Genomic DNA, 26,855 nt, shown 5'->3' on the forward strand with positions numbered 1-26,855 from the left:
CCAAGGGACCTGGAAGAAGCATGATGAAGTGATACTTAAATAAATAACATTCCTGTCTTCAGGACTGAGCTCCATTGAACGTACGAGACTCTTCGTTCACTGTCCGAGAGATAGAGGAATGTCCATTATATTTCTCAGTGCACTTGGTAGAAAACATTGTCCTGCTGGTCCGAATTTGGGCTCATCTTTAGCGGGCCGTCGCGGTGTTCTCGGGAAATTTCCACGTGACATCCGGGAACCCGTATCGGGGTTGTCGGGCATACCGTACTCAGTTGCGTCGTTGTTCGCTCAGACAGGGACATATAAACGCGATCACTTCTCTACCATGTCCTCCTCTTGCTATGTTCCTCCTCTTCCTCTTCTGTCTCCTTCTCCTTCACCTTTGCTCCAATTTCCTCCGTCTTCTCGTCCGGCAATGGCTTTCACCTCTTCACCGTCTTCCTGGGCCACCCTCGCAGTCGTTCTTTGCAGGAAATCTCGAGCAAATGCATGACATGGCAAATTCAGATCTTTTGTCGCAATGGGAAGCACAATATGGCCCGAATTACACGTACAGAGGATTCCTTAATGGCAGCAGGTTAATGACTACGGATCCAGTTGCGCTTTCGCATATATTGGGTCATGCATACGACTACCCAAAGCCAGATTTTGTCCGTGATAGCCTAGCTGCGATGGGCGCAGGGAACGAGGGACTCCTTACGTCGGAGGGCGACGTTCACAGGAGACAAGTCCGTAATTTATTGATTTTATTGCTTCCATTACTCACACTCTCTCGCAGCGTAAAATTCTGGTACTTCTCTTTCACACTTATTAGTTGCATTTATTCACGTTCGCGCAGTCGCCTGCATTCTCGCTATCTCATATCAAATCTTTGACTCCAATATTCTGGGACAAAGCTGAACAGGTTGGTCGCTAACTCACGTACTGCACATCATTCTAGATTAATGCAACAATCAGCTTCGCGACATATGGCTCCAATCATCTGGAGACTCTGTCCCGCGCATAGACGCACTCTCTTATTTGGCTCGTGCTACGTTGGATACCATTGGCTTGGCTGGTATGTTTCTCACCGACTAATTGAAATCAGAACATAGATGCATCTTCTTCAGGCTTTGGATACCACTTCAATTCACTCTCATCCTGTGACAACACCAACGAACTGGCTCACGCCTTTAGCGTCATATTCTCTACTGCGCGCAAGTTCAGGTTGATTACTATCTTGCAAGTCTGGTTTCCTATCCTACGACGCTTCGTAAGTCGCGACCTGATATAATATGCTACTAATCCCATAACTGCTCTGAAAGCGTCGTCACAATACAACAATGTCTGCTGCGCAGGCCACCATGCGAAGGATAGGTTTGGCACTGATCCAGGAACGGAGGGAGACAGTTTCTAATGAAAGGAGGGAGAAGAAAACCATGTTGTTAGACGGGGACAAGACGATTCTGGGCCGCGATATTTTGAGTGTTCTAAGTACGTCATGGATTCATCGGGCTTGCCGGCCTCTTACTTATGTGTACTGTACCCTAGTACGCTCCAATTTAAGTGCTTCATCGTCTGAACAAATGTCTCTGTCCGAGATATTATGTCAAATATCTACTTTTATTGCGGCGGGCCATGAAACAACCTCTAGTGCCCTCACATGGTGTCTGTATGCGTTGGTCACCAATCCAAACGTTCAGACGGTCCTCCGGGAGGAGTTGAGAAAATTGGAGGTCTTGGAAGACGACCGAGAACGACTAACGGAAGAAATCATGAAATGCCAGTATCTCGACTGGGTTGTCAGGGAAACTCTGCGGCTTCATTCGCCTGTAACGAACACTATGAGGGTTTGCATGCGGGACGAAGATGAGATTCCTGTTGATTGCAGGTTGGCGAAACTTTATCCGTCTAATCGCATACTTTTCTCATTCTTGTTTCCAGTCCGACTTCCACAGCCCCGGGTGGATACGTTGACAAGTATGGCGTTCGGAGATATACGATCAAAGTTAAGAAGTGGGATATCATCACTATACCAATCCAGGCAATCAACGATAGCGAACGGCTCTGGGGAGAAGATTCCAAGGATTTCAAGTGAGATGAGTTTCTAGATCCGAGTGCATGTGTGGGGATTAACTAGGACTCGTGACCTAGACCAGAAAGATGGGCGGCTCATTCGCTATCGCGGGCCAATTCAATACCAGGACTGTATTCAAACATCATGACATTCCTTAATGGAAATCCCATAGACGGGAATCGCTCGTGTATTGGGTACAAGTTCGCGCTGCTCGAGTGAGTCTTCTTTGTCTATTCAAGTTGGGGCAGAGTGAGCCTTGCTTGATTGGCGGCAACCTCGATTCAGCTCTACGACCGGTTTGTCCCTCACAGAAATCTGATTGATGACTGATTTCAGGATTAAAATTTTCTTGTATGTGCTTCTAAGGGACTTGAAATTCTCAATTGACCCAGCTATGGTTATCGAGAAGAGGGTCAAGTGAGTCGGTGTGTTCCATGAACTTGAGAACGTGTGCTCATCTTATGTTACATAGTGTGGTAACGCGCCCTTTTGTGAACTCTGATCCGCAGTTGGGGAACCAGTTGCCCCTGTATATGCATCGCGTCTGCCGGGATGATGTGAAAAAGGATGTTGCTGTCGCATAAACCGCACAGTAGTACGATGCGCATCGGTCGCTTATCGTCGCCGTACATATTATTTATTTTCCATTCATGAATGGCCGTCTCTGTAATTACATTGAAACTAGACTAGTAGAAGATGGCCAGGTTGCAGAGAACTTGACCTGGGCGTGAATTGAGGAAGGTTGACGGAGTCGACCGAGTTCTGTTCTCTTAGGCTAGGGATGACGCCCAATGCCCCCGGGAAATTAATATTGATAACGTTGACACCCGAGATCATTAATTTTCCTATTGAATCCTTAGCTTCGGGAATTGGATAAAAGCTAATGAATGATCGATCCCAGGACAGAAAAGACGGGTAGGCACTTGAAGTTGGATATTTTCCACGGATGGGGGACCCGTTGATCGTCGAATATAACACGCCATTCTGGGGATATCGGTACTTGCCGTCTTGAATTGATTCTTGACCAAGATCTTGTTTGCGGTGGACAAAGTTGGCCACTTGACGCGTCGGATGGGATGTATTGGATCGGACCGAACAACAACTGATGTCGTGGGCTTCTATCGATTCTTTCCTAAACGCGAACGGAATATTCCATGCTTGTTGTCCTGTACTGACCAGATTTGTGATCCCTTCGCATCGACGAAACCATTTCGTTGGCCCTTGTAGGGTAGATCAAAGGGGATGGCCCGCATTTCCAGGAGCTGATTGTTTATCGTGTTCTCTTTGCTTCTTCTCCCGGGTGCAGTGTTCTTCAGCAGACTAGCGTCGGCCGTTCGTCCCCACCCGTGAGATCCAATGCTCGCAGATTGCAGTTTATGATCATCTCCACCGCCACTGCAAATTTTCGTTATATCGGTCGTGTTTCCTCTCCGGGGGGAGGGGGGGGGAATTCAAACTCAACATTCCTGCAATCAGACGGTTCAAACCTGCAGTATTCCGTTCTGAATAAATTGAAACACTGCCTCTGTGATTCCATCTTGGCTACGATGATTTCGGTATGGCCCTGTATTCTGATGGGGACTGTCCGTGGCCGCATTTCGTACATCTTGGCTGCTCCTTGGGCTGTGGTGAGCGGTTCCTGTAATTTTTGCCACCCCGGTAAGACGAGCCTCGCGCGATACCGGTGAACATCATGATATTGAAATAAGAACCGCCCTACCCCCTCACTGATTCCGAGCCGGTCGTTTCTCTGATCCAGCCTGGAATCACAAGACGACCCGACCCTTTCATTCGACGTAATATGTCATTCTTCATTGATCCTGCCAGAAATTCACCGTAAGCTTTGTCAAAGCGGAAAGTTCGATACTGATCACCCTTATCGTGCATCGATGGGCCGTTTCATATGGCTCGAGAGGTCGGGAGATCGATATTAACTCAACCTAGACCCGGACTCGCCACGGGAAGTTACAGCTACCCAGTGATCATCAGCACCGTCGATGACTTTGTTCGAGTAAGATATGCAAACCGTTTCGTACCAAGATGAAAACGCCACTGACCTCATGCAAGGAGATAAACGAGCTGAACAAAGGTTCCTGCATGCGAATGAGGCAATATATTTATTTACTTAATTTATCTCATTAAGCCTGTTTGGGTCAGCTGAAAGTTTAGTTGTGGGTGAGCGGGGAAGGATGTTTGAATGTCCAGCTCCTTGAGGCGGATGCCAAATATCCCGCCGTAGACAAACACAGCTTGCCGCCGGCTCGAATCATAAAGTCTAATTTCATTTCTTTATTAGGTAGGTGCTTTGTGAGCTGGTTCGTGGCCTCGAACACAGGATGTCGTCGATTCATTCACCCCGGAATCAGCCTAGCCTCCCACAAGATTTTTTTTTTTTGGAAGCTTCGAATCTTGATATGCGGCGACTCTAGTGCTTGCCGCAGGAGACGGACATATATATCTACCGTGAATTCAGAACGTGGAATCGGACGCAAGACTCGAGAGGACAGAACTTCAATATTTCAAGACGCCGTGTTTGTGTTACGGTATTGAACTTGAAGCTTGGTAAGTTGGACGATTGTTGCTTCGCTGGGACTTGAGCGCTTGTTTCACGTTTTATTTTATTTTATTCCTTCTTGATGATATTCCGGCATTGGAACTCACTCACTGGCAGATTCTGTCATTGACCTCTTGACTTTTCTGTGGACTTTTGATGTCGAAAATGAATATCATCAAAATACAGAAAGTTGTCGAGTCAACCGCATCTCCACGATCAACGTAATATGTCAAAGTTTAGCTGATTGTGTCATCTATTTCAGGATCGAGATAATCTTCATGCATACTGGCTATCACTTTGCTATTCAGGTATCGTAGCCTCAAGAACAGCAATTCCTGGTTCAGAAACTCGCCGCTAGCTTCTGTTCTTCGTCCCTTCTGCGCCCATTGCGATGCATCAGTTCATTAAGCACGGATCAGCCCTTCCCTCGAGATCAACTATTTTTCGCAAAGCGCCCAAAGAGGCCACTCACATGCATAGACGCCACCTCCTGTGCAATCAGTAATCAGGCACCGCCGACCGACACGGATGATTCACTGGAATTCGGTCGCGGTACTATTTAATTTCGCCGTCTTTGGCGCCTTAGGAGGCGGCTGGAGTTGCGAATTTGCGAATGGTTATCTCTTTGCTGGAACCATTCAAACCGTCCCCCCTACCGGGCCACTCCAATCCCATCGTCTCGGTAGAAATAGAAAACTGAGCTGGCCCTACTTCTATCTTCCACTGACTTCGTCGATATCATTTCCTGCTCGGTACCGCTAGGAGCCTATGGCTCCGCGGCCGCAGTATTAGTCTTTTGCACGGAAGCTCTGAATTCTTCTCGACTTCTTCTGCTCCAACTGATATACTGAGTTTGAAAATTCATGGTCACACATTAGTGCAGTATTCCGATTATTGCGCCGAGTCCCTTCCATTCGGTCGACACATAAAATTGTAAGCGTTCTAATCCAAGTTCCCTCGTATCATATAGCTGTTTTGACGATCGTCGATCGTCTCCAGATCATGATCGGTGAAGTAAGACAAGAGTTCATATTTTTGAACGGTTGTCCTAAGTATATACATTATACCAGAAGTAAATTTAAACATATAACAATCTAATACGGCGGAGAGAAGTACTTATTACATAACGAAGTTTTTGCGGGTTCGATAGTCGTTCCCCTTCGCAGTCAAAAGTGGATTAAATTGGAATAAGCATAAAATGCCGAAGGGCTATTTATTTCTCCGAGCCAGCAATAAACCGAGATGAGGTGGGAAGACAAGCCTTGCAGTCGCAGAGAGATTAAATAGCCAGAGTAGAGTAATCGTAAAAAATATACTGTATATCATTGACCGCTGTAACCTGATGAACCATTGTACAGATTAGAATAAGACCCCGCATTGCCCTGGTTCCAATACACGGGGTGCATCTGACGTTGATCTTGTCGCGAGGATTGCGCAAAGGGACTGATCGGAGGCAACGACGCTGGGTTCCCATTCGTATACCCTCTACCTCCTCCGGACGTCTGGGGATTACCAAAAGGTACCGGTGGGAACGGCGATACTGGTGAATAAAGGTCAGGAACAGAAGAGCGCCGTGCAGGTGCTAAGATGCGTCGACGAGCCTGAAAGAGGTGTCAAGAATAAACGCCGTAGTCCGAAGTGAGACTGAACACATACGTTGATCATCCAATTAGATACCTGGCTCATGGAGAGCCCCGTTGCGAGACAAAGCCGTTTCTTCTCGGCCTCGTTAGGGTATGGATGGTCGCAATGAGCATGTAACCATGCTTTGAGATAGTCCGTTGTAGTCTTGGGCAGTTTACCGCGTATCTTTCGCTGGTTGAGCTGTGATGTGGGCAAATGGACTTCGGAAGAGGCAAGAAGCTGATCGGGAGATGGAAGGAGTTGACCGGGAGGGGGAAGTATGTATCTTGGGTACGAAAGTGTTGGTACGTCATGTAAGAGGGCAGGAGGGATATCGTGTGTGAGAGAAGGCAATTGACCGGGATGCCCTGATGACCATTGTGATGAGTCTGATTCGGGAAAGGGTCGCTGACTTTGATGAGAGAGCGACATGGTGGGTGCGCAAGGTTTGCTTTCATAGGCGCCTTCGTATATAAGTGGAACATGATGGAGGACCCAGGCACAATATTTTTCGAGCTCGCATAGATCGAATCTCCCTGGACTGCTACTACCCTGATGATTTGACGCAAGAAGCCAAACGTAACGTCGAGTAGACCATCTGAATGAAAATCAAAAACAGGATTGGGGCGTATTCTGTCATGGGAAGGGCGTAAACAATGGGATTTGTATACAGTTCTGATACCAAACAGCGATCGCGTCGCAGTACAGCGCGCCCTGAGGACCGGGGAATGAGAACATGTTACCTTTATGCAATCTCCAACGACGAATAGATCGAAGGCACCTAGTCCCAGTTCAGGTTCTCTGTGTCATCATCTTTCAGACACAATCATATGCCCCACTGAATGTGAAACACAAACGCCCACAGTAGGTCCTTATGACCTCAGAGCATCGAAGATAACGCTACACCAATAAGGTGCAAGGAATGGGCAGCTGAGCACTAGCGCCACCACCATCACGATAAGGCTGTACCTTGGTAACTGATAAAGTACAGGAGCTCAGCGACGCACGGTGCAAGTGCAAGTTGGAACCAGCAAAAGCGAGAGACCGGGGCATGACAGTTAGAAAATAGCAATATGCACCTGGACCCTTTAGTCCGCCATAGACCGGAGTGGGCGTAAGGGCCGTCCATTCACGCCCGTAGGAGTCCCGTTGTGTGTTGAGAGCCGGAACAGCGATTTTATGAGCATCGGAAGCCAGATCGATTGATCCGGTGCATCCGGACCGACGCTGCCTGTATCTCAACTTACTGGGACTCGGACGTACGTTGTGGCTGGGATGCATGTAAGCTGAGAAAGAATAAAACTTACAGCATTCATCAGTAACGAATACGTATTAGATACACGTTCTTGATTTACCCTTCGAGGACGGGAAATCATTGCGGCAGCCAAGCATCGGGATTTCCCTTCAGCAAGTACCGCTCACGCGCACAGTCGCCGTCTGATGAGCCTTTCCTCGTGATAATTCCTTGAAAATTGCAGCGCTCAAGTCTCCCTCTGTCTAAAATCACCCCGCCTTTTAATTTATCCACAACCGACCCTTCATCCGATAGCGATCTAGCTGCATTGTAATTCCTTTTGCTCCAGCTTTTGCAATCCAGGATAAATCAAGGTTACTCCGACCTCCAATATTAATAGTTCCCATCTTGGAAGAACCTGGGGCAGCATTGTGGGTGTTGATCCGCGGTATGTTTTGCATTGAGGAAGTAATACGGCCCCACACCTGGTTGGAGCAAGAAGCATTTTTACATATAGACCTCATCTCCGTTTACTATGTGGTAGCTCCTTCAAAGATAAAGCGCCCGGCCCCAGCAAGGCCACGGTGACGAGAACTCGTCGATCTCGTGCGCCGATCATGCAACACAATTCCTCAAGTCAAAAAGCATGGTCTAGACATTCGGGTTATGTTGGACTGGCTATCCTCAGGGAGAGGATCCAATAGGAAATATATTACAACTAATATAGTACATACGATGCCGGAACCTGGAATCAAGGGGCAGGAACCGCTGCAGGGAGGCGCGCGACCCCACGTATTCGCTCAGAGGCATAATGCAGTCGTATGTTATCGTGGGCGGAAGCTATATAGGGGAGATGATGTCGGGAATCAAGGTACAGGGACCCCTCCCCCCCGCAGGATATCTCTGCGGCCATTCCTTGGCAGACCTCAGTGATAACAGTATGATAGAGTATTGTCATAAACTATCCATGCTGTGCAGTGAAAGCTTGGACTTAGTTGACCATCAGCACCGCCGGACCGAGGTGTATTCCTGACCTCCCTTTTGGATGATTTGTATTCACGACTTTAATCACGAGTCTAGCTTAAAGTTATTACCAACAGCTTAGTCCCTTGCGCAGATGACTGAAATCATTGTTTGCAGATTAATGATTGCGACGTTAACCGAGGAGCTGAGACCAGACTTGATACCTACCTTGATAGGATGGATTAAGGACCTTTAAGCCAGGCATCTCTCAGGGTCAGGGTAAGCCCATGAACACACACGCGCCCATACCATAAAAATCCCGTCCCCTCGTTCGCATCGCACATTCCTTCGAGAAGAGAAGAATGCACGTCATGGGGATCGTCCTAGTCCGTTTCTCCCAGCGAATGCACCAGTAGTCTCGGTACCCGTCTCTAGAGGAGTATGGATGTTTTCTGTGCACGCAATGACCCGAGATAAGTACCGAGTTTCTGGGAGCTATTGCATCCTTGCTAGTAATGAGTAGTGAAGTCTTAGGAAAGCTGCTGATGATTATGGCCAAATCAAGGATCGAATTACGAGGGGAATAAAACAAGCCAAGGACGTAGTTTGGTATGATGTCCTTCCTGGCTGTCTAAACATATAAAACAAATAACAAGGGCGGCAGTACACCGCGTATGCTACCCTGCTCGCGCGGCCGGGGACGAAGGGGGTCTACGCAAACTCGCTCTCGTCTGGGAGGTCCCGACAGGCATTACCCAATCACAGTAGCTTCTTCTCCAATGAGGCTAGGTGAAACAATCCAGAGCGAAGAAGCAGAAGGTCATCCTTGATGAAGGGAAAACCAAGTGTCGGTGCAATGTGGTTTTGGGAAATTATGAACCGGATTCAGTATGTAGAGAGCGTTTCCCCATAAACTAATCTTCGAGCCTAGACAATGGTATCGGTGGCGGTAAATGGGGGCTTGTATCGCCTCGAAGCGGGGGAGAATAGGATCGCTGGTTCCGAGATTGGGGGTGTTCCGGTAAGGAACGGCCGGTGGCGCTCACACTTTTCCTACTCGTTGTACGCAGCGCTGGAGCTCGCAGTACTTAGGACACCCACCATTACCATCGGCATGCAGGACTGCACTCACATCTCGTAAGGAAATCTCAAATTTCACAGTGCTCGATGAGAGCGAACAATCTTATCGGAGCAAGCGTATTCGAAATCAGTAATTTGGCGAAGGAGCTACATACTCAGGACTCACGAGGCCTGGAATGACATTACAAACGGCATTCGAATCCAGTTCCCGGATAGGAGCGTCAGCTTGGAATCGATTATCCACTCCTGCAGGCCGTGCACCCGCACTGAACGAACGAATCAACTCACCATGGAAGATCAATATAACCACAAGTACGTATGCAAAGATTCAACACAAGTTCGCGCGGTTAAGAGCGAAGCCTGCGGACATAATATGTCAGAAAAAAAAGCTCATTAACAAGGGATAATCGCCACAATACATAATTTGCTGGTACGGCAGCCGGACGTTGGAGGGGCGAATCTACCGCAGAACGACTTTGTGGGCGTCGATACGGGGTCATTGGCAAGAAAGTATTATCATATATACACTGTTTCAGTGAGGACGGACTAGGAGGCGGTAGCCGACTCGTGTAAACCCCCCAAAAATTCGGGATTTGCACGACTAGTTTCATCAGTCTCTCCTGCCAATGCGTCAATACAGCGTCCATTAAGAGGGACCCGCCACAATACTCGTCTCTAATTCTGTACGCTGGCCGGGAGCCGGATAAATCCGGCTCAACCTAATGAGGGATATAGAGCAACGACGCTTCTGAGTTCTGAGCCTGCATTCTACGATGAAGCCGCTGATGGAAATCAACATTATCCAACCTAGGCAAGTAGAAAGTAGAGACAATCTTCTTCAATTATAGACACTATACAATACATACAATTCAGGTGGCAGCCGAATTCTTTCAAGGCTCACGGTGCTTCTTCTGCAGGCGGAGCCTGCCAGTGCGTCAATACAGCGATATTAAAACATATATTGGTACGGCTATAGGACGGGATTTTCAGAGGGAAAGAAGGGACGAGGGTGACATGATGGGCTTACAGAATGCCAAGCGCAATGTGCTTGGTACCGTGGAGCTGCAAGAACAAGTCGCGCTTTGTATTCAAAGGCACACCCGGAGCCGCGACGGTGCAAAGAGGAAGCAGAAGACGAAGAACCAGCGGTGAAGAATCGAATGGATATCGGTGCCGCAAAAGACTGGAAAGACGAGGCTCATGATCTGCACCCGGTGTGCGCATCCCTCGCAAGCAGCCCTTGGTTCTCTCCGTGAAACTGGGAAAACCATCCCGTGCGAGAACGAGGATAACGTTATGGGATCAGGAAGATCTGCAGCCGGAATCGGACTTTGAACCGTCGTCGTTCACTAGCCAGCACACAGCGGCAACCTCGAACGCCGCGTCCGGATATTAAAGAAACCATGAAAGGTATTCTTTTTCCTGTTTTCGACTTGACCGCTAATCAATCAATCCATTTATCAGTTAGACTGGGATCGAATCGTTGGTGTCGTCATACGCAGTGGCGCTTTGGCCGCAGTACAGGGAAGGGATGCATGTAAGGGTAGGGGGGAAAGAGAAAGAAGGGGAAGGAGAAGAAGAAGTAAGGACGCGTAGCCATGGCACTGAAAAATTTTCCGAAAAGTCAGTGGACGGGCCGGGATCCGAAAGGTTCGGGATGCGGGCCGTAACGCTCTCCCTCCATTACTGTCTAAAAGCTAAAGTTAAAAAAACATAACCGGTGTCATTGAGGGACGCCTCGAGGCGATCGCTTTGCTTTTTTTTTTTCTTTTCGGGCTGGTGAAAAAAAGCAGAAAATCTTTAAATAAATGGGCAGCAATTAAGAAGTAAATGATAGGACCTGTTTAATTCCTCGTCGGGCTCCCGCATTATTCGAGTTCACCGATCAAAGAGAACCACACCCCCGCCTCGACGTCGGGTCGGGCCTTTTACGAATTGTTCCCCTTGCCCCTCATCATTTCCAATTCACAGTGGAATCGATGCACCCACCTATTGCCAGTGTTCGCGTCCCCAGCGTAGTCTAGGCCGTCCTAAATGAAAATTCAACCTGGTGTGAATGGCAGTTTCCGTCAAACGACATAGGAACTTGAGAAAATGTTTTTCCTGCTGGTTTGAATTTATTGGTTGGGGTTCGTGCGCGGCGCCCTCTAATGTTCCTGGTTGTCCTCCGTTTGCTTCTTTCTCGATATGTGGCGAGAGAAAAAGAGTGCTTCCACTTTGAACGAATAGATAGCAAAGTTCCTTCCGTCTCGGGACCAGGAACATTGGCAATCATCATACGCACGATTCTCTGTACAACTCCTAATCCCCTAGAAAGATGAGCCGGATAAAGGACGACGCCCTCGGGAGCCGCAAAGCTGAACCTTTTCGTTGGGTACACTTGATGCGGTTGGATTCGAGAGTACTGTAGATGCTAGTACTTACAATTTTGTAGTAGAGAGAACAAACGTCCGCGGGGTAATTATAAGGATAAACTTGTAATAAAGTATATACTCGACTCGATTGGTATACAACTGATGATGTTTAAATAACAGCAAGACAAACAGAGGGCACGATCTACGATAAAATAATATGATGGTATAGACTGGAATCGATCACTGGGAGTCCGGGAAATAATCCCTATTATATGCGCCAGCATTGGAATACACGCCCTGATGATGACCACCGCCCGTGAAAGGATTCGAAGAGGACATAGTGGCCGGGGCTGAGAGAGGGTTGGCGGGATAATACATGCCATTTTGTGCGGCTGAAAGGGAAAGTGAAGGCGAATGGTGCAGAGGACCGGGCGAATGTGAGTGAGAATGCTGGGAAGGGTGGGAAAGTGAGTGGTGTTGGCGGTAAAAGGGAACGGACTGGAGGGACATGGGGTGATATAGCTGTAAGGAATCAGCGGTGGCAGGGAGAGAGGCACGGCGGGCACCCATAGATGGCGGGAAGGGGGCGGTCGTTGTCGGACCCGATGAAGGTCGTGCTGGCGCCAGAATGCGACGACGAGCATTGATCATCCAGTTGGATACCTGGCTCATCGACAAGCCCGTTGCATGGCAGAGCTGTTTCTTCTCCTCTTCGCTCGGATATGGATGGTCCGAGTGACGATGAAGCCAGGCTTTGAGGAAATCAGTCGTCTCTTTTGGCAACTTGCCGCGTTTTCGTTGGGGCCGCTCAACAGGTGGAGCACCATCTGGACCGACTGATGGGTACGGCGAGTCAGCAGGAGGCAATGTTGGGAGGGTAGGGGGGAGGGAATGGGAGGGATACGAGCGCTGCTGGCCAGAGATACGCAGCATTGGCGTCGGGTAAGACTGGTGACGCATAGAGTCGTCGTACTTGAGCTGGGTTGTCGTCGCGGTGCCGGGTGTAGACGATGGACGAACGATGCCAGGCGAGTTGCTATTCCAGTCACTCTCTGGGGAGAACGGGGAGATACCACTGCCACCATAGCCACTGTCTGCAGCATATGTCGTCGCGGTCTCTTCGTTCGTCGGCGGGAAGGTATAGCTAGCGAGGTTGCTGGACGTGTACGACGGCCGTGGATAAGGCGCGTGCCGCCTGCTCTCTGAGTGGAGGGTCGGGAGCGACGAGCGACGAAGCTCACGGGTGTCGTCGTTGAAGCCAGTGAAGATGCTGGGGAGCTGGACGCGGTCATCGTCGATGTTGGGCTTCTGGTCGTCGGCAGGGAGGTCAGCCATGGAGCTGGAGAGTGGATAAGCAACGAAGAGGAGGACGAGGAGGACGAGGAAGACAACGATGAGGAGGAGGACTCACCGATAGTCGATATGGACAGGGTCTTGAAGAGGCAGCATCCGACGTCGTACTTGTTATACGACGATCAATCCGAACAGCAAACAAAACGAGCGTCAGGCCAGCGTTCATCTCAAAAGACTCCCTCCTGTCCCAATTAATACTCCAATTCCGCAGCCAAATCCAGTTAAATTAAAAATCATTTCAGGAACCCCGAACCGAATCGGGCCAATTTCATAATACTTCTAAAACAGGCCCCCTCCAAACAACCGAACCAGATCGTTCCCAGATCCATCGTAGATCTCAAACCGGTTTGCCCAGCGACCGAAGCACTCCCGACGCCTTCGCCCGCTCCTTCCCCGTCACAGCCACCCCGTCCACCACCCGTACCCCCACACATCCCGCCATCACCAGCCCACGGTATGCAAGTCGCCCGACGTATACCGGATCAGGTAGCCCCCGTCGGAATCCCCTGTCCAGCTCCGCCCATCCCTCCGCTGTTCTCTTCAGCACTGGTGCATACCATCCCAATGTGCACGGGTTCATCCGGCAGTCAACCTCCTCCAGCTCCTCCATCCCTCGCAGCGTGCGTACGATTCCTTGTGTTGTCTCCAGTCGGCACCCAACAACTGACAGTCGCTTCACGCGTCGCAACCCACGTAATGGTTCGATGCTCTTCAGCTGGTTGTAGTTCAGGTTGATGATTCGCACATTGGGCACCATTTGTGCGAACATCGTCGGCAGCTCCCGTATTGCGCAGCCAGCAACTTCAAGATAATACAAGTTGTAACATGCCTCGTCGGCAAACAACGACTTGGGCACCTTGTTTCCGCTGACGTACAGCCGCTTCACGTCCCGGACATCCCGCGTCGCCAACACATACGTCGCGTTTTGATTCCGAGCGCTCAGCTTCTCCAGGCGACAAAGTCGATCGAGTCCTCCTACTGTCTTCAAACAGTTGCCATCGAGATACAACGTTCGCAGTGCAACTAGTCCCCCGACCTCTGCCTTCTTTATCCGGTTCCCGCTCGCACGAAGAATCCTCAATTTAGCAAGTCTCCCGATATCAAGTTCTGCAAGTTGGTTGTCCTCGACGTGCAGCACCACCAGCTGAGAGAGTCTCTCAACTCGTTTCAGCCCCTCGATCCGGTTCCCGCTGAGATTCATCACTTCTACCTTGGCCCAGTGTCCGATATCCACAACACCACGAAGACAGTTACCTGCCAGGCTCAGTTTAATAAGCTGTAGCGCTTCCAGTCCCTCCAGCGAAGTTATCCGGTTACCATCTGCTTTGAGTTCTCGTAGGTTCCGTAGACACGAAAGTTCTAAAACTAACATCAGAAAAATTTCCTTAAAACATCGTTGTGTAAAAGAACCTTACGTCTGAGAGAATCAAGCTCATTCCCACACACATCCAAACTCTCCAGTGCCCCCAGATGTCCAAAACTGGTCAAACTCGTTAACCGGTTGTCCGCAACTCCCAGCGTCCGTATTCCCTTTGGCACACCGCTCAAGTACGTCAGCGCATTACTGTTCAGAGAGCAGACGGAGAGACTGGGCATCAGTTCGCCTAAACGAGCAACACTCTCCAGTCCCCGTCCTTTGAGATCAACACACCGAATGGTCTCCCAATGGGGATGCCACGGCTCAACATCCGTCAATATCTGCACCAGCCGGTCATGAGCAACTCCAAACGAGCACTCGGTGAGGAAGCTTGCGTTAACGGAGGTGGCGGGTTTGAAGGTAGCCGGGGCTCTGAAACTTAACGTTCCCTCACCCTTGGTTCTCACCCACGAAGTCGAACGGGGACTCTGGAGTGCAGCTTCCATCAGATCCGCGATTCTCTTGGTCCGAGTGCTCATGCCCGGACTCGACTGGAAGCTTGACCCGAGCATATCAGACCCTGAAACAGTGCTCTCACTACGACTGACATTTCGGCCCAACCCCCGTATCTGACCGTCCCGTTTTCCGTCTGAAAAACTGACGCTTCGTGGATGCACAGTAGCCTTGGTGACTGGTGTACTCAATGGTGTGTTGTAGTTATAGTTCTTGAGTGCAGGCCTGACGACTGGTCGTCCCGATGTGTCGGGATCCGGAGAAGACGGAGGGTCGTCCTCGACAACGACGGGGACAAGAGGAGGGTCTTCGTCTGCCGAATCTGTAGAAATGTCTCCCGTCATCACAACCACGACCTCGTCAGTCTCGAAACTCGTCAGTCCTATCTCTTCTTCATCGTCTTCCTCTTCTGTGACGCGACTGAGCTCGATGTCCGTCCTTCTGTCCTCTCCGTGCTCCTCCTCGTCGCCATCCCTCAAGCTCTCAATGTCACCAAACACGTCTGCACTACTACTTTGGTCATCGCCCTGCTGATCCTGCCTGACCCATCGCATTTGTCTGGGGTCATAGACCATATCACCCATCCGCGCCGGCATCGCAACTTCCGCAGGCCGGATCGTCAGTAGCTGCTTCTTATCGCTCGGTCCCGCATGCTTAACGTAGCTCCCAGCCGTAAGGGTCGAGCCGGTTGTTGTCGATGAGGATACTAGCCGGTTGAGGTCATCGGACCAAAGCGAGGGGTAAGGTGGTTGCGAGACTTGAAGACGCGCTACTCCCGCTGCCACAACATCCACCGCAGCTTCTCCTCTCTCCTTCGGATTCGGTTCGTAGCTTGCACTTGTCGACCCTGGGGCAGGTGGTTCAGATAGCGTACGCTCATCATGATAATAGCTCGCCTCTACGTCTGAGCTACTCGAAAAGACGCGTTTCCCGGAAGCTTTGTTGCTTACCGGTGGGCTTTGCACGTTGTCGCGTATCGCAGCCATAAGGTTGGCAGCATCTTGACGATACTTGGAGGAAGAGTAGCCGGGACGGATGGCAGGGGCTGGTGGGGAGCTGTTGCTTTTGCCTATGTGTAATGTAAAGAAAGAAAAGAGAGGAATGAATGAACACACACTTGTTACAGTTGAGACGGTGGAGAAATCTTTAGCACTCCTGATCTGCTGCATGAGCTCTCGTGACTCGCCTAGATATTGCTTTCCATATATGCGTGGTCGTGATATCCGGATGTCCTCCTCAGAGTAGTCGCTCCGTGGGGAGAGCTTGACGCGTTTGGCCGACCTGAGACGAAAAAAGTCGTCTGCATCTTCCGAGTGCGACGGCGTGGGTTCAGACGAAGGAAATGATGGTGAAGGGGCAATAGAGTCGACAAGTGCCGATAGATGTTCGCGAGTATAAGTGTCGTATTGGAAGTGGAATAGTTTGAGGGCGCCCGGTGTACGTGTAGCAATGGGCTGGGGGGGTAGATTTGGTGTTGATTGAAAAGCTGGTGGTGGGATAGGTACGGTGAATGTAAACTTGGCATTGTTAGGTAGGGTGGGTGGCACCAAGCTCGTCGTGGGATGGGGCGGCGGCGAGGGCGGATCAAACATGCGCTCCAGAGGCAGCGGCGAGAAGAAATCCTTGACTCGTGTCTTGCCCGGTGTACGGGCAGGAGGGAGGGCGGAGTGCACGAGAAAAGTGCCGGCAGAGTAGTTGTTGTCCTTGTCAGTGGCGGGAGTAGATATGACGGTGGCAAGCGGGGCGGTAAGCGAGATCGAGCGGGTACAGTCATCGTCGTCGTCGGGCCACTCGTCAGCAAGCTCTGACGTCTGCCAGGCCGGCGTGGCCATATTCGTCTCGAGGTGGTCGACGTTCGTGGTCAACAAACGATATTGGTTGCACGTGATCGCGATTTGGCTCTGTATGCCTGCGGTCTTCCGACCTCGCCTTTTTAAGCTAGTTCGACGACGGCGAAACTCCCGCCACTTCAGCGTTCCTAGAGGCGGGGTGATTAAATTTCCCGAATTTCCGATAATTTCAATTCTCTACTCCTTTCTTTCTTCGGATTCTACGTCTGTCTAGATTCTCGAGTCTATCGCTGTTGCGCACTACACTTGTGTACTCGTTAGCTTAGAGCCTTGGCTGGCTGCCTATCTGTCTCGTTGGCCGCCAGTTTGTTCTTCCCTGCTGAAACATCGCGGAGCTCCTCCTGTGTCTTCGATTTCCCTCCAAATTCATTTTTGATCGATCACAATTGCTTAGTATATATCGAAGAAAAGGATACCGGGTTAGTCTCAATGAGCGCTGGTGCTAACTGTATTTGTGCGACCATAAACCTTGATACCACTCTCCAATTGCTATTCCGTATTGATACTCCTCTATTTTTTGCCTCGTACTTCTTCATCATGATTCTCTCCGTGTTTCTATTCATCATGCCGACGTACAGCATTCCTACACGGCAATAAATTTTGGTTTCAGTAGCACATCGGCCGCTGCAATTACCGGATCTTCCGAGATGCATGTCATCCCAGTTTCTGGTAAGTATCTACCCTCGAGCCAGTCATTGTCCTATGATAAAGCCACACACGTTATAGGGACGATCTCAGTTCACCTCCGCCGGCTCAACTGTTTTGCGGACCTCCTTGTTGCTCAGACCTCGGATTTACCTCCTCCGATGCTATAGTATGATTTATCGGGCCCGTCCCGTAACACTCTCTGGCTTTGAACTTGATTCTAATTTCAGTTCTTTGGTCCACCATTTGCTCTCTGTGTTCATCCTGTGTTTTACAGGAACGTACACAGACTCTGTAGACAGTAACTACAGCCGGTATAGCTCAACTCATTACTGCGTTGATTCTATTTACTTTTCCGCCAGTAGCCTCGATTAGGTGCCGACACTGCCCGAGGTTTCAAAACGACTTGTTTATGGAAGCCGACTCAGTTTGCCTCTAAGCTCGATTTACAGTTCGTCTTCGTGTCTGACTGATGATAAGCGATCCTCACTCACTTCGTTGACAATACTACCGTAATGCATAGGCGTCGACCTCTGCTCTAGCGGTGTCGTTACTAGCCATCCCCTTCTTCTTGACATGTATTGTGATCCTGATGATCGTATATATGTTTATCAGGTCTCTTGATGTTTCAGAAACAGAGAAAGCAGCGTTCGAATGGCACCCCGTTTTTCGGTCTTTGCTGCGAACCTAGGGCCGAGGCTGTACGGAGACTTTCACTTACCTTGCTTACTCTCGCTCGCTCCAGTTTGTCCTGATGTATACACTGAAGGGTGTCTATATGTGCCTTTGGATTTTGACTTGATGGTGATCCTTATGGCTCTGCAGGGCGATCTGTCTCTATGAGTATGAGGGCTCGGTACATGTCCTCAAAACGTGAGTCAAAGTAAGCGCACAGCCCATTCACTAGTGTTGCGACCAGGTCAAACGCCATCCCATTTCAGAATCTCGTCTTAGAGCTTCGCGCTGCTTACTAGGTATCCGGTCCCTTTCCATCCATATGATTTGATGGTTCATCATGATACTTTTGACATTTCTGGTCGTATATAGCCTCCGAACGTCAGACTTTACTCTTACCTACCACAATAGCTCTTTCTCATGTGCCCTCTGGCATATATTGTGATAGCTGCGGGTCATTGGACGTATCAGCATCTTTTCCACCGGGTACCAAGCATGTCCGGATATCGCACCACAGTTGTGATGTTGATCGTCGTCATCAAAACTCATAGGTGAATATCCTTCCATGATCTACATGTGCCTTTTGACGTATATTGTGATGACGGTGATTGTAACAATTTGTTCTCTCAGGTTATCACTCTTTTCTATGTTTCAGAGCAACCACAGATCTTCATTTGAGTTCTCTTTGCTCGGACTCTAACACAAGCAAATGTTAACGACATGTTATTCGCCAATCTGATGAAATAAGGGCTTACTGACTACACAGACACGGTTAATCGACGACGATTCACTCACTCGCCTACAGTTATCCAAGGTGTACAGACATGAGTTTGGCTCTTGACCCAGACCTACTTTAATTCTGTCAGAAATCCTTCCCCGAGTTACTGATCACACATCTCACACTCTGTCCCTTTTCCAGTCACCATCTTACGTTCGAGAACACGGCGGTGCAACCCTCAAGCGTTCCACGTGATCGCGCGACCGACGCCCTTACCACTTTGGGAAAGGGCGCAGTTGACATTCATAGCCCGACTATATTAATGACAGATGTGAACTGTCAATGAGCATCGTTCGAGCTGGTTCGTTCCCCACGATCGCTGGGTGTGCCTGTGAAAATCCCATTATACCTCAAACTCGTCCCTCCGACCCTCCGCCCCTGCGACGAGTTTTAGGCAGGCAGGCTATTTTGGACTCTGGAGGGCAGATGAAATGGCGGATGTCCTCTGGATGTCGTCTCTGAGACAGGCACATGTGTTTATGATATTATTTCCTTGAATCCTAAATATCTACCTTCGAACTGTGAGGACGGTCCATCGAGGAATGGGTGTGAAACATCCATACGGTATGCACCACTCAAAATCTCCTTAATTAAATCTCACATTAGCGTTTCCCGAATCAGATAGAATCCGCTTCTGTAGCTCTGAGTCTACTTAGTACTTATCAACGCTCACTCCCCGATATCATGGCCGAAACCCAAGCTTGGCATAGATCTCCAGCCACTTACAGCCACATGCGCAATGTTCCCGCGTAAAATGCTGATTTACAACTCCGGAGAGGCGATTAATCACTACGGCGTTCGAATTTCCATCTGAATTTCGTCATTTATCCATGATCTTTGTCAAATATTATTTGGGCCGAGGCGGTAGGGTTGGGGTGGGTGGTAAGTATCTCTATGCACCCAGGCTTCTTTACTATGGGCTAAGTTGACTTTGACGTGTATGATTGCTAACGATTATGTTCATCACCTTGGGTCAGGGAGTCTTGAACGATCCCGTCAAACCGGTGTTTACTTATTCGATGGTATGTGGATAGTGAGTTTCAACTTCTTCATATATTTATAGTAGTCTAACCTGTCGATCCTGTCAGAAATAACTTAGCACAAACTATAATGCCATACAGCGAGAAAAGTCCGCATTGACAGGCATTGCCTGACCTCCCTTCGGTGAGGACCGATGTAAACATTGACTGCGGAGGGGGGGCAGGCAACCGGGATATAACGTCCCATAGATACGGTAATATAATATCAACGACGCTCCAGACCTGTGGGAGCGATTTCGAATGTATGAATCTCCAAAGCATCAACTTTGACTTTATTCGACCAGGGTTGTTTTCGTTACGACTCTCCATAAAAGTGGATCTGGTCTGGGCTTCCCGAACTCCAGTACCGACCTCGAGGAAAGCTGTCAACCGCAACCGCGGGGTGATGTCATTTGTTTTTTGATCTGGCCATTATGAAGACCTATGCCTATCCTGTGCCCGGCCTCGGACGACCTGGCTCGTTAAGGGAAATCTTCCCATCTTGTAGCGCTTTGTACTCTGGCCTTGTCTAGTGTCAAAGGCAAACCTGAAGATCGCCACGCCAGCATTCACCAGCGAGATGTCCCAACTTCGCTCGGCACAGTTCAGTTTACTGTGGGACAAGGCGTTGCATTGAAAACTTTACGAGGGGTCGCGACATACATATATCAATGTCGTACATCTATGGTTGGTAGGCAACGGTCCCGACTAGTACAGTTCGCTTTCTGACATACTATATTGTTATCATGCATATGGTCTATCGAGCATATTGTGTTTCTCTGATACTGTCAACAGTGGCCCGTCCTTCTCAGCCACCCATTTAAATTGTCTTCCTCTTTCAGCGAGCCACGGCGGAATGAAAGGAACAGGAACCACAACCATACACGTACCGATCCCGAAGTCCGCATTTCATGGGTGGGTGTAACACATACCTACTGCGCACAAACGACCCTCCCTCGTTCTGCTCTCCCATGGGCCCGAACATCTAAACCCTACAAAGTCGAACCGCGATTGCCACCGGACCGTTCAACGCTGAACTCGTCTTCCCCTGCGTTTCCACAGTACCTGATGATCCGTACGCCTGCGATCTTCTAATCTTTTCTTGGTCAGGTGATAAAATAAATCTCCGCTCAGATTTAGACCCATCACCACATGTTGGGGAGTTGGTCGGTGCAGGGTGGATTCAAAAGAGCTTCTACATAGATTCATGATTTCACAATCATTTCCCAGTCTGCTTCCGCAAGATTTCGTCAAATATCTCGTCCCGGACCCGATAGTTCGCAACATACCCGCTCGACGAAGCAACAGTCCTTGGTGGGGAAATCAATCTTTTCTCAGCGTAGGTGATTAATGAAAGAATCTCTCCGACACGATCAAGGTTCCTCACGGTTAATCCCCTCATGTTTGCAAAGGGGTGCAAAACAGAGGAGTGGGATACGTGTGAATTCGAAGGTCCGATGTGCACCGGAAAGCTCCCAGGAGAGAAAGTTAGTTCGAGTTTCTTCTTCTATAGTCGCTTTATCTACTCAGCTTCCTGCGACCATCGTCTCGACGCTTTACTAGATTTGCGTCATGGGAAATGATAGCAATCTGCGTCACCAAGCCAGGGTCTTCTGATGTATTCCGTCTCTCGGTGTGCCTAGATTCTGAAGTTGCGTCCGGTAACGGCGAGTAACGCTTTCGTGGGTTCCGGTTGGAATGCCGAACCACAGCTCGTTTGGAACGTTTCCGTCGAAGCACGGAGTTGTTAGTGAGAAGATAGACACATAGGCGCAGTACTGCATATTGGGTCGTTCGATTAATTACTACAATATGTCGCAAGCATGCTTCACCTAGTGCTCCAGGAAACCTACCTTTTCAAGCTAGCATTCGCATCATTGGAGCTGTCAGCCTCGCAGATATCATGCTGCATCCCCGCACGTAAATAATAGATTCCAAGACCTCCGATGAGATGGACTGGCTCATTCCGGGTAGTCCTTGTGTAAATCCCACTCTAGCCGGCGGGGAGGAACGAGGAACGAGGGGAAATGAGAAGAAAAAGAACCGTAATTGCTTGCGTATGATCCGCCGCTGCGCAGTGATTGGGTTTTCACCAAACCCATGGACCAATGAGGGGGGGTCGGCCGTTATAAGTGAGTGCGACAAAGAGTGTCGGTGCCTGGGATCAGGATCAGGGCATGATAAGGACGATCCATAGAGAGCGCTTTACTTGTGCGCGTTGAGCCTAGATCCAGCTGCCGGACTAACGGTTTACCACAAGAAGTTTGCGATCCATAAGGACAGGTCCAAGCACTCGTGGAGTTAAAAGTTATGTGGGATTGCTTTGTTAACGGAAAAAGGGAAAGGATCAAGTAGGTACAACTTTGTCCTTCGATGCAGTTGAATTATTATTACGCTATAATGGTAGAGTGTCACAAGATATGTGCGTACGTGAAGCTTGATGTGTTTGCGGAATTGTCCATGCTATCTATTGAAAGAAAACTTGCGAGATGAGATATGCTGGTGGCTGATGGTTGATGCTGTTGATGAAAAACAAATAAGCAATGCTAGAAGTTGGTTTGAGGCGATGCGGTGTACTGGTATGCGCGCTGAATAGTAAATCACCATCAGTTCCTGGAGCCTCGAACAGAATGATAAATTAAATTTTACCCACAGGCATGTTTGTTTGAGAAAATGGATCGAATGAGGTTCAAGATCAGTGCCGCAGTGGGGCTCTTAGGTTGGAGGAGGTTGGCCTCAGGAGCAAAGGTCTTCGCATATTGGTGATGCGGCGGATCAGAAATTTATCAAAGTCGAGGGCGCCCGGAGAAGATGAATGAAGAGCATCTGGATTATCCAGGATAGCGTCGCGAGGTCCCGGGATGCACCCTGACGAAGACAATCTCGGGGGGGGTGAGAGACGTTCAAGTCTCCTACGAGAAGAGAGCTCAGAGACTGGGCTCGGGAACACGGGAGAGAACCCTGTAATTTTGTATGTTGCGCTCGCTTTTACCACGGGAGATGGTTGGTTCTCGCTGTCACCCGGAATGAACGTAGGAGGCTTGGGCCACGAGTCCGGTTTAGACGTAGTTTCGGAAGTAAACTTGGAAGTACGGGTGGAGGTAGATCCAGAAGGAGTGGGTGACGGGGAAGGATGCATTGATTTGAAACGATGCGGAGAAAACACGGGAAAGTGGTATAGGTATGGTTCTGGATCCTGGTGGTTGTGCACAGAGGAAGGTCTGAGCATGTAGTTTGCAGATGGAGAAAGATTAGAGATAAGTGGAGACATTTCAAAAAGCAGCTCTGGAGATATTTGATCCTGAATGGGAGACAAATGCGGAGACAAAGCCTGTTTTTGTCGAGATGGAATCTCAATGGGTGTCGTAGGCCGACGAGAGAAGGGAAGGGTCTCTTCGGTGAGCTGGCGTGTAGAAAGATCCATGGGTATGATCTGGGAAGAATATACGACCGGAGTGATTGTATCCCTGCACAACGGCGTAATGAGCTGATATGACTCTACTGAGATCTGGACGGTCAAATTAACAAAAATTTTAGCCGCCAATGTGATAAGAGCTCACGTTGTGGCGGCAATTAAGATGCAAGTGGAGCTAACTTTGAGTGAAGGTAGTTTGTCTCGCTTTTTGTGTATTGATTAAGGAGTTGTATGCGGACACGGTGAAGCGAGGAAGGAATTTGACAGGGCTTGAGGCCAGCGTTCTAGGCTTGAACTGAATATAAAGAAGAAAGAAGAAGAATGAGATGAGCATCGACCACCAGGGAATCTAAGGGTGGTACTGACCGCAAACTGGCCGGGAACTCTAGCTTACGGTTGGGTTCCCTGACTTGACGAACGACTGCTGTGGCGTGCGAACCACGATACAGGACTAGCAACGCGCCAAGTAAAAGGCTGAACGACCGCAACTGCAACTGCAACGTGTCAGATACGCGAGAAAAGAAGGTGGAAGAACGGAGGAAGGACGAAAAAGCAAACAAAAAGGCTCACGGCAGAAGGAAATAAAAATACTTTTCCGTTCTGGGCGAGCTGCCACGTGCCACGACTCGCCCGCCTCGGGCTGGTGGTCCTAACAAGAAACAAGAAACAAGAAACAAGCGTGTGCCATTGTTCTCGATGGGAAAAGGAATGATATTGGAACGATGAATGATGGAACACAGGAGAAGGAATTGGAAACTGGGATTTCCCGGGCCAGCCTATGACGTCACTAGCGCAGCATACATACATGCACATCGGTGACGCCCTTCCCTCTTCTCTGAATCGTACCACCACCACCATGTCCCCCACCCACACCGTTCACGTACGTCGTTCTTGTCGTCCTTGTCCTTGTCCTCGTCGTCCTCTCTCATCAATTTTCTGTCGCAGGTATCAGGTATCGCCTCAACAACCACCGAGGCGAGCCTTCACGATTTCTTTACGTATGTCACATCATCGATCGTCTATCTGTGTAGTACTAAATTATGTTCGTGTCTAGCTTCTGTGGAACGTGAGACCATTCCAATTCCATTTCGCCGTCCAGCCGCCTTACCCGCAGTCGTCCAGAATCAACTCCATCGATTTCAGGGATCCAGACAAGACTGCTGTTATCCAGTTTGAGAAGCCCTCGGCTGCAAAGACCGCTCTTATGGTGCGCCGCTCGCCAAATAGAACAAGGTTCCCCGCTCAGTCTTTATCTTTCAGCTTAATGGCGGTGCTTTGGATGGCGCCACTCTTTCCGTCACTACTGATGCCCTGCCGTCTGATGAAGAGGATGAACATAAAGAAGGCACTCCTCTCCAACAATCCGACAAACCTCGAGCTGGGAGTACGTTATTATTTCCCGCGTTTTCTTATCGCTCATCAGTTGTCGTCAGTTGCGGCGGAATATCTCGCAAAGGGTTACACCCTTTCAGACCAGATTCTGCAGCGTGCGATTGAGATCGATAGTAAGTGTGGTTCCTTTAATGTCGCATCTGTGTTGTTGACCTTGCATACAGACAAGCAAGGAATTTCGAAACGCTTCCTAGAATACTTCCAATCGTTTGATTCCAAACTCGGCGAGCGCACTCTCGGTCCAGACAAGACCATCTCCGGCAAAGTCCATGAGACCGTCACTGCCGCTGCTCAGCAGGCTAAGACTGTCGACGCCCAGAAAGGTTACTCCAAGATTGCAGGAGAGGTAATTCAAACAATTTGATATCCTCTGCGCCTTCCTGATATGCGCCATTATAGTATTACGAGAAGGCTCTGGCGTCGCCGCTTGGCGTTAAAGTCAAAGAGTTTTATACGACAACCTCGAAGCAAGTTCACGATATTCACGAGGAGGCACGTCGTATCGCTGTTCAACATAAAGCTTCCCCCGCTCCTGTTGGTAGCCCAGAACCCTCCCCAGCGCCGGCTTCTGCTTCTGCTTGATTCGATTTAGGGTCAAGACGCTTTACGATAACAAGACGTTGTAATAGTATCAATGATAGTAGTGTACAATATTGTTAAGTGTAAATAAATAGATACACGTCGCAATTCTTGTCCGAATATTTCGGCCGCCACAGGATTCACTCGATAAGACCATGTCGGCCGAATCACGGAGGGGAGAAGAATAACAGGATAAAAGCTAGTAAATTCCATGCTATCTAGGACATGGCCAACGATACTGACAAGACCGGATGGTCTGCAAATCTGTACAACAAGAACGCTCCCTTCGTATATTCCAATGCGTTCACAGCGCCTGTCCTCCAGATGCTTTCACCCCAAGCGGGAGAGAAGATAATCGATTTTGGGTGTGGTAGTGGAGAGGTGACGCTTGAATTAGAAAAGATCGTCAAGGGGAAGGAAGGTGGACGCGTCGTCGGCGTAGATTTCAGTGACAGTATGGTGAGGGCTTCTCCGTTTGCTAGAATCTGCGCGGTTGCTGACCGTATAATGATATAAAGATCACCAAGGCTAGAGCACGAGGACTAGAACACGCGTATGTCGCCGATATCCAGGACTTGCCTAACCTACCTATCGGTGTGGACATCAAGTTTGACGCGGTGTTCACGAACGCGGCATTGCATTGGTGCAAACGCAATCCGAGGGGCGTCCTGCAGAGTGCCAAGAGGGTACTGAAGCCTGGTGGGAGGATCGCTGGCGAGATGGGCGGCTTCATGAATTGCATTGGTGAGCTGTGAGTTTCTGTGACTTGGCCAGGGCTGATGCTGCAACAGGCATCAGAAGTGCGCTGCACAAGGCTCTGCAGACCAGAGGGTACGATGTAGGTTCCATGGATCCGTGGTATTTTCCGTCAGTAGAAGACTACACAGAGGTCCGTTGTGTGTTGCAGCTATCTCTTGAAGAATGTCGATGATGCTTGCCAGGTTCTCAAGGCCGAGTCGTTTGAGCCCATCGAGATTACTTTGACACCGCGGGTGACAGCGCTCCCGGCAGGCGTGTTTGGCTGGCTGGCCGTGTTCGTTCGACCCATGATATTGAAGGATTTCAGTGACGAAGAGGCGACGAAGATCATGAGGGAGATCGAGGAGACATGTAGGATTGACTGCCAGGACAGACAAGGACGCTGGCAAATGTTGTATATGAGGTTGAGGTTCAGTGCTGTCTGGAAGCAGTAAAATAAATTTGTCTTGCTTCCTGCGACCATGTCGTTACCAAACTTCATCTGCGCCGTCGCTGGCCATGGCGTTCTCCATATCTTCAGCACCACTAAATGTTGCTTGGTTTCGTTTTCCTACCTCTGAGATGTTTGGGTTCACGAAAGCGCAGATACAAACGCTGGACACGGCAGTTAATCCCAATGGATCTTCCCGTGGCCTGGATGTCTTGAAGGACCTCAA

At 49.4% G+C, this 26,855-nt stretch overlaps 10 protein-coding genes across 10 annotated transcripts; 5 read left to right on the top strand and 5 right to left on the bottom strand.

Moving 5' to 3' along the window:
- Window positions 1-267: 267 nt before the first annotated feature.
- BT62DRAFT_935501 (cytochrome P450) lies at window positions 268-2,782 on the top strand. Its single transcript, XM_043186960.1, has 11 exons — window positions 268-728; window positions 779-790; window positions 839-904; window positions 958-1,057; window positions 1,110-1,252; window positions 1,305-1,473; window positions 1,531-1,870; window positions 1,924-2,073; window positions 2,134-2,271; window positions 2,393-2,473; window positions 2,529-2,782. The coding sequence occupies exons 1-11, from the start codon at window positions 342-344 to the stop codon at window positions 2,638-2,640; spliced, it is 1,698 nt and encodes a 565-aa protein (XP_043036667.1). The 5' UTR covers window positions 268-341; the 3' UTR covers window positions 2,641-2,782.
- Window positions 2,738-4,124, bottom strand: BT62DRAFT_1078890 (uncharacterized protein; the record flags this gene model as incomplete). Its single annotated transcript, XM_043179430.1, has 6 exons — window positions 4,083-4,124; window positions 3,931-4,027; window positions 3,777-3,876; window positions 3,514-3,726; window positions 3,233-3,451; window positions 2,738-3,188 (listed from the first exon to the last, which is right to left on the bottom strand). Exons 2-6 carry the CDS (start codon window positions 3,941-3,943, stop codon window positions 2,738-2,740), a joined length of 996 nt encoding a protein of 331 aa, XP_043036668.1. The 5' UTR covers window positions 3,944-4,027; window positions 4,083-4,124.
- A 1,808-nt stretch (window positions 4,125-5,932) lies between these two features.
- Window positions 5,933-6,665, bottom strand: BT62DRAFT_922257 (uncharacterized protein; the record flags this gene model as incomplete). The annotated part of the gene is made up of 2 exons (XM_043184388.1): window positions 5,933-6,211; window positions 6,267-6,665. 2 exons carry the CDS (start codon window positions 6,663-6,665, stop codon window positions 5,933-5,935), a joined length of 678 nt encoding a protein of 225 aa, XP_043036669.1.
- A 1,537-nt stretch (window positions 6,666-8,202) lies between these two features.
- On the top strand, window positions 8,203-9,814 carry BT62DRAFT_1078892 (uncharacterized protein; the record flags this gene model as incomplete). Its single annotated transcript, XM_043179431.1, has 6 exons — window positions 8,203-8,338; window positions 8,715-8,907; window positions 8,965-9,039; window positions 9,087-9,168; window positions 9,220-9,318; window positions 9,362-9,814. 6 exons carry the CDS (start codon window positions 8,203-8,205, stop codon window positions 9,569-9,571), a joined length of 795 nt encoding a protein of 264 aa, XP_043036670.1. The 3' UTR covers window positions 9,572-9,814.
- A 305-nt stretch (window positions 9,815-10,119) lies between these two features.
- On the top strand, window positions 10,120-11,087 carry BT62DRAFT_935505 (uncharacterized protein). Its single transcript, XM_043186961.1, has 3 exons — window positions 10,120-10,317; window positions 10,377-10,480; window positions 10,538-11,087. The coding sequence occupies exons 1-3, from the start codon at window positions 10,284-10,286 to the stop codon at window positions 10,712-10,714; spliced, it is 315 nt and encodes a 104-aa protein (XP_043036671.1). The 5' UTR covers window positions 10,120-10,283; the 3' UTR covers window positions 10,715-11,087.
- Window positions 11,088-11,879: 792 nt separating this feature from the next.
- Window positions 11,880-13,383, bottom strand: BT62DRAFT_935506 (uncharacterized protein). Its single transcript, XM_043186962.1, has 2 exons — window positions 13,276-13,383; window positions 11,880-13,203 (listed from the first exon to the last, which is right to left on the bottom strand). Exon 2 carries the CDS (start codon window positions 13,197-13,199, stop codon window positions 12,105-12,107), a length of 1,095 nt encoding a protein of 364 aa, XP_043036672.1. The 5' UTR covers window positions 13,200-13,203; window positions 13,276-13,383; the 3' UTR covers window positions 11,880-12,104.
- A 171-nt stretch (window positions 13,384-13,554) lies between these two features.
- BT62DRAFT_996291 (L domain-like protein) lies at window positions 13,555-16,948 on the bottom strand (the record flags this gene model as incomplete). The annotated part of the gene is made up of 3 exons (XM_043190577.1): window positions 16,205-16,948; window positions 14,633-16,156; window positions 13,555-14,582 (listed from the first exon to the last, which is right to left on the bottom strand). Exons 1-3 carry the CDS (start codon window positions 16,917-16,919, stop codon window positions 13,555-13,557), a joined length of 3,267 nt encoding a protein of 1,088 aa, XP_043036673.1. The 5' UTR covers window positions 16,920-16,948.
- Window positions 16,949-22,554: 5,606 nt separating this feature from the next.
- Window positions 22,555-23,792, bottom strand: BT62DRAFT_357377 (uncharacterized protein). Its single transcript, XM_043180611.1, has 3 exons — window positions 23,615-23,792; window positions 22,704-23,562; window positions 22,555-22,642 (listed from the first exon to the last, which is right to left on the bottom strand). The coding sequence occupies exon 2, from the start codon at window positions 23,476-23,478 to the stop codon at window positions 22,750-22,752; it is 729 nt and encodes a 242-aa protein (XP_043036674.1). The 5' UTR covers window positions 23,479-23,562; window positions 23,615-23,792; the 3' UTR covers window positions 22,555-22,642; window positions 22,704-22,749.
- Window positions 23,793-24,325: 533 nt separating this feature from the next.
- BT62DRAFT_982294 (uncharacterized protein) lies at window positions 24,326-25,443 on the top strand (the record flags this gene model as incomplete). Its single annotated transcript, XM_043189671.1, has 8 exons — window positions 24,326-24,349; window positions 24,415-24,467; window positions 24,524-24,535; window positions 24,592-24,676; window positions 24,730-24,853; window positions 24,903-24,974; window positions 25,026-25,207; window positions 25,261-25,443. 8 exons carry the CDS (start codon window positions 24,326-24,328, stop codon window positions 25,441-25,443), a joined length of 735 nt encoding a protein of 244 aa, XP_043036675.1.
- Window positions 25,444-25,590: 147 nt separating this feature from the next.
- Window positions 25,591-26,840, top strand: BT62DRAFT_357147 (S-adenosyl-L-methionine-dependent methyltransferase). Its single transcript, XM_043180610.1, has 4 exons — window positions 25,591-25,899; window positions 25,959-26,184; window positions 26,232-26,329; window positions 26,382-26,840. The coding sequence occupies exons 1-4, from the start codon at window positions 25,666-25,668 to the stop codon at window positions 26,631-26,633; spliced, it is 810 nt and encodes a 269-aa protein (XP_043036676.1). The 5' UTR covers window positions 25,591-25,665; the 3' UTR covers window positions 26,634-26,840.
- The last annotated feature ends 15 nt before the right edge of the window (window positions 26,841-26,855 follow it).

Source organism: Guyanagaster necrorhizus, assembly GCF_019112545.1.
Source record: "Guyanagaster necrorhizus MCA 3950 unplaced genomic scaffold BT62scaffold_25, whole genome shotgun sequence".
NCBI lineage: Eukaryota > Fungi > Basidiomycota > Agaricomycetes > Agaricales > Physalacriaceae > Guyanagaster > Guyanagaster necrorhizus.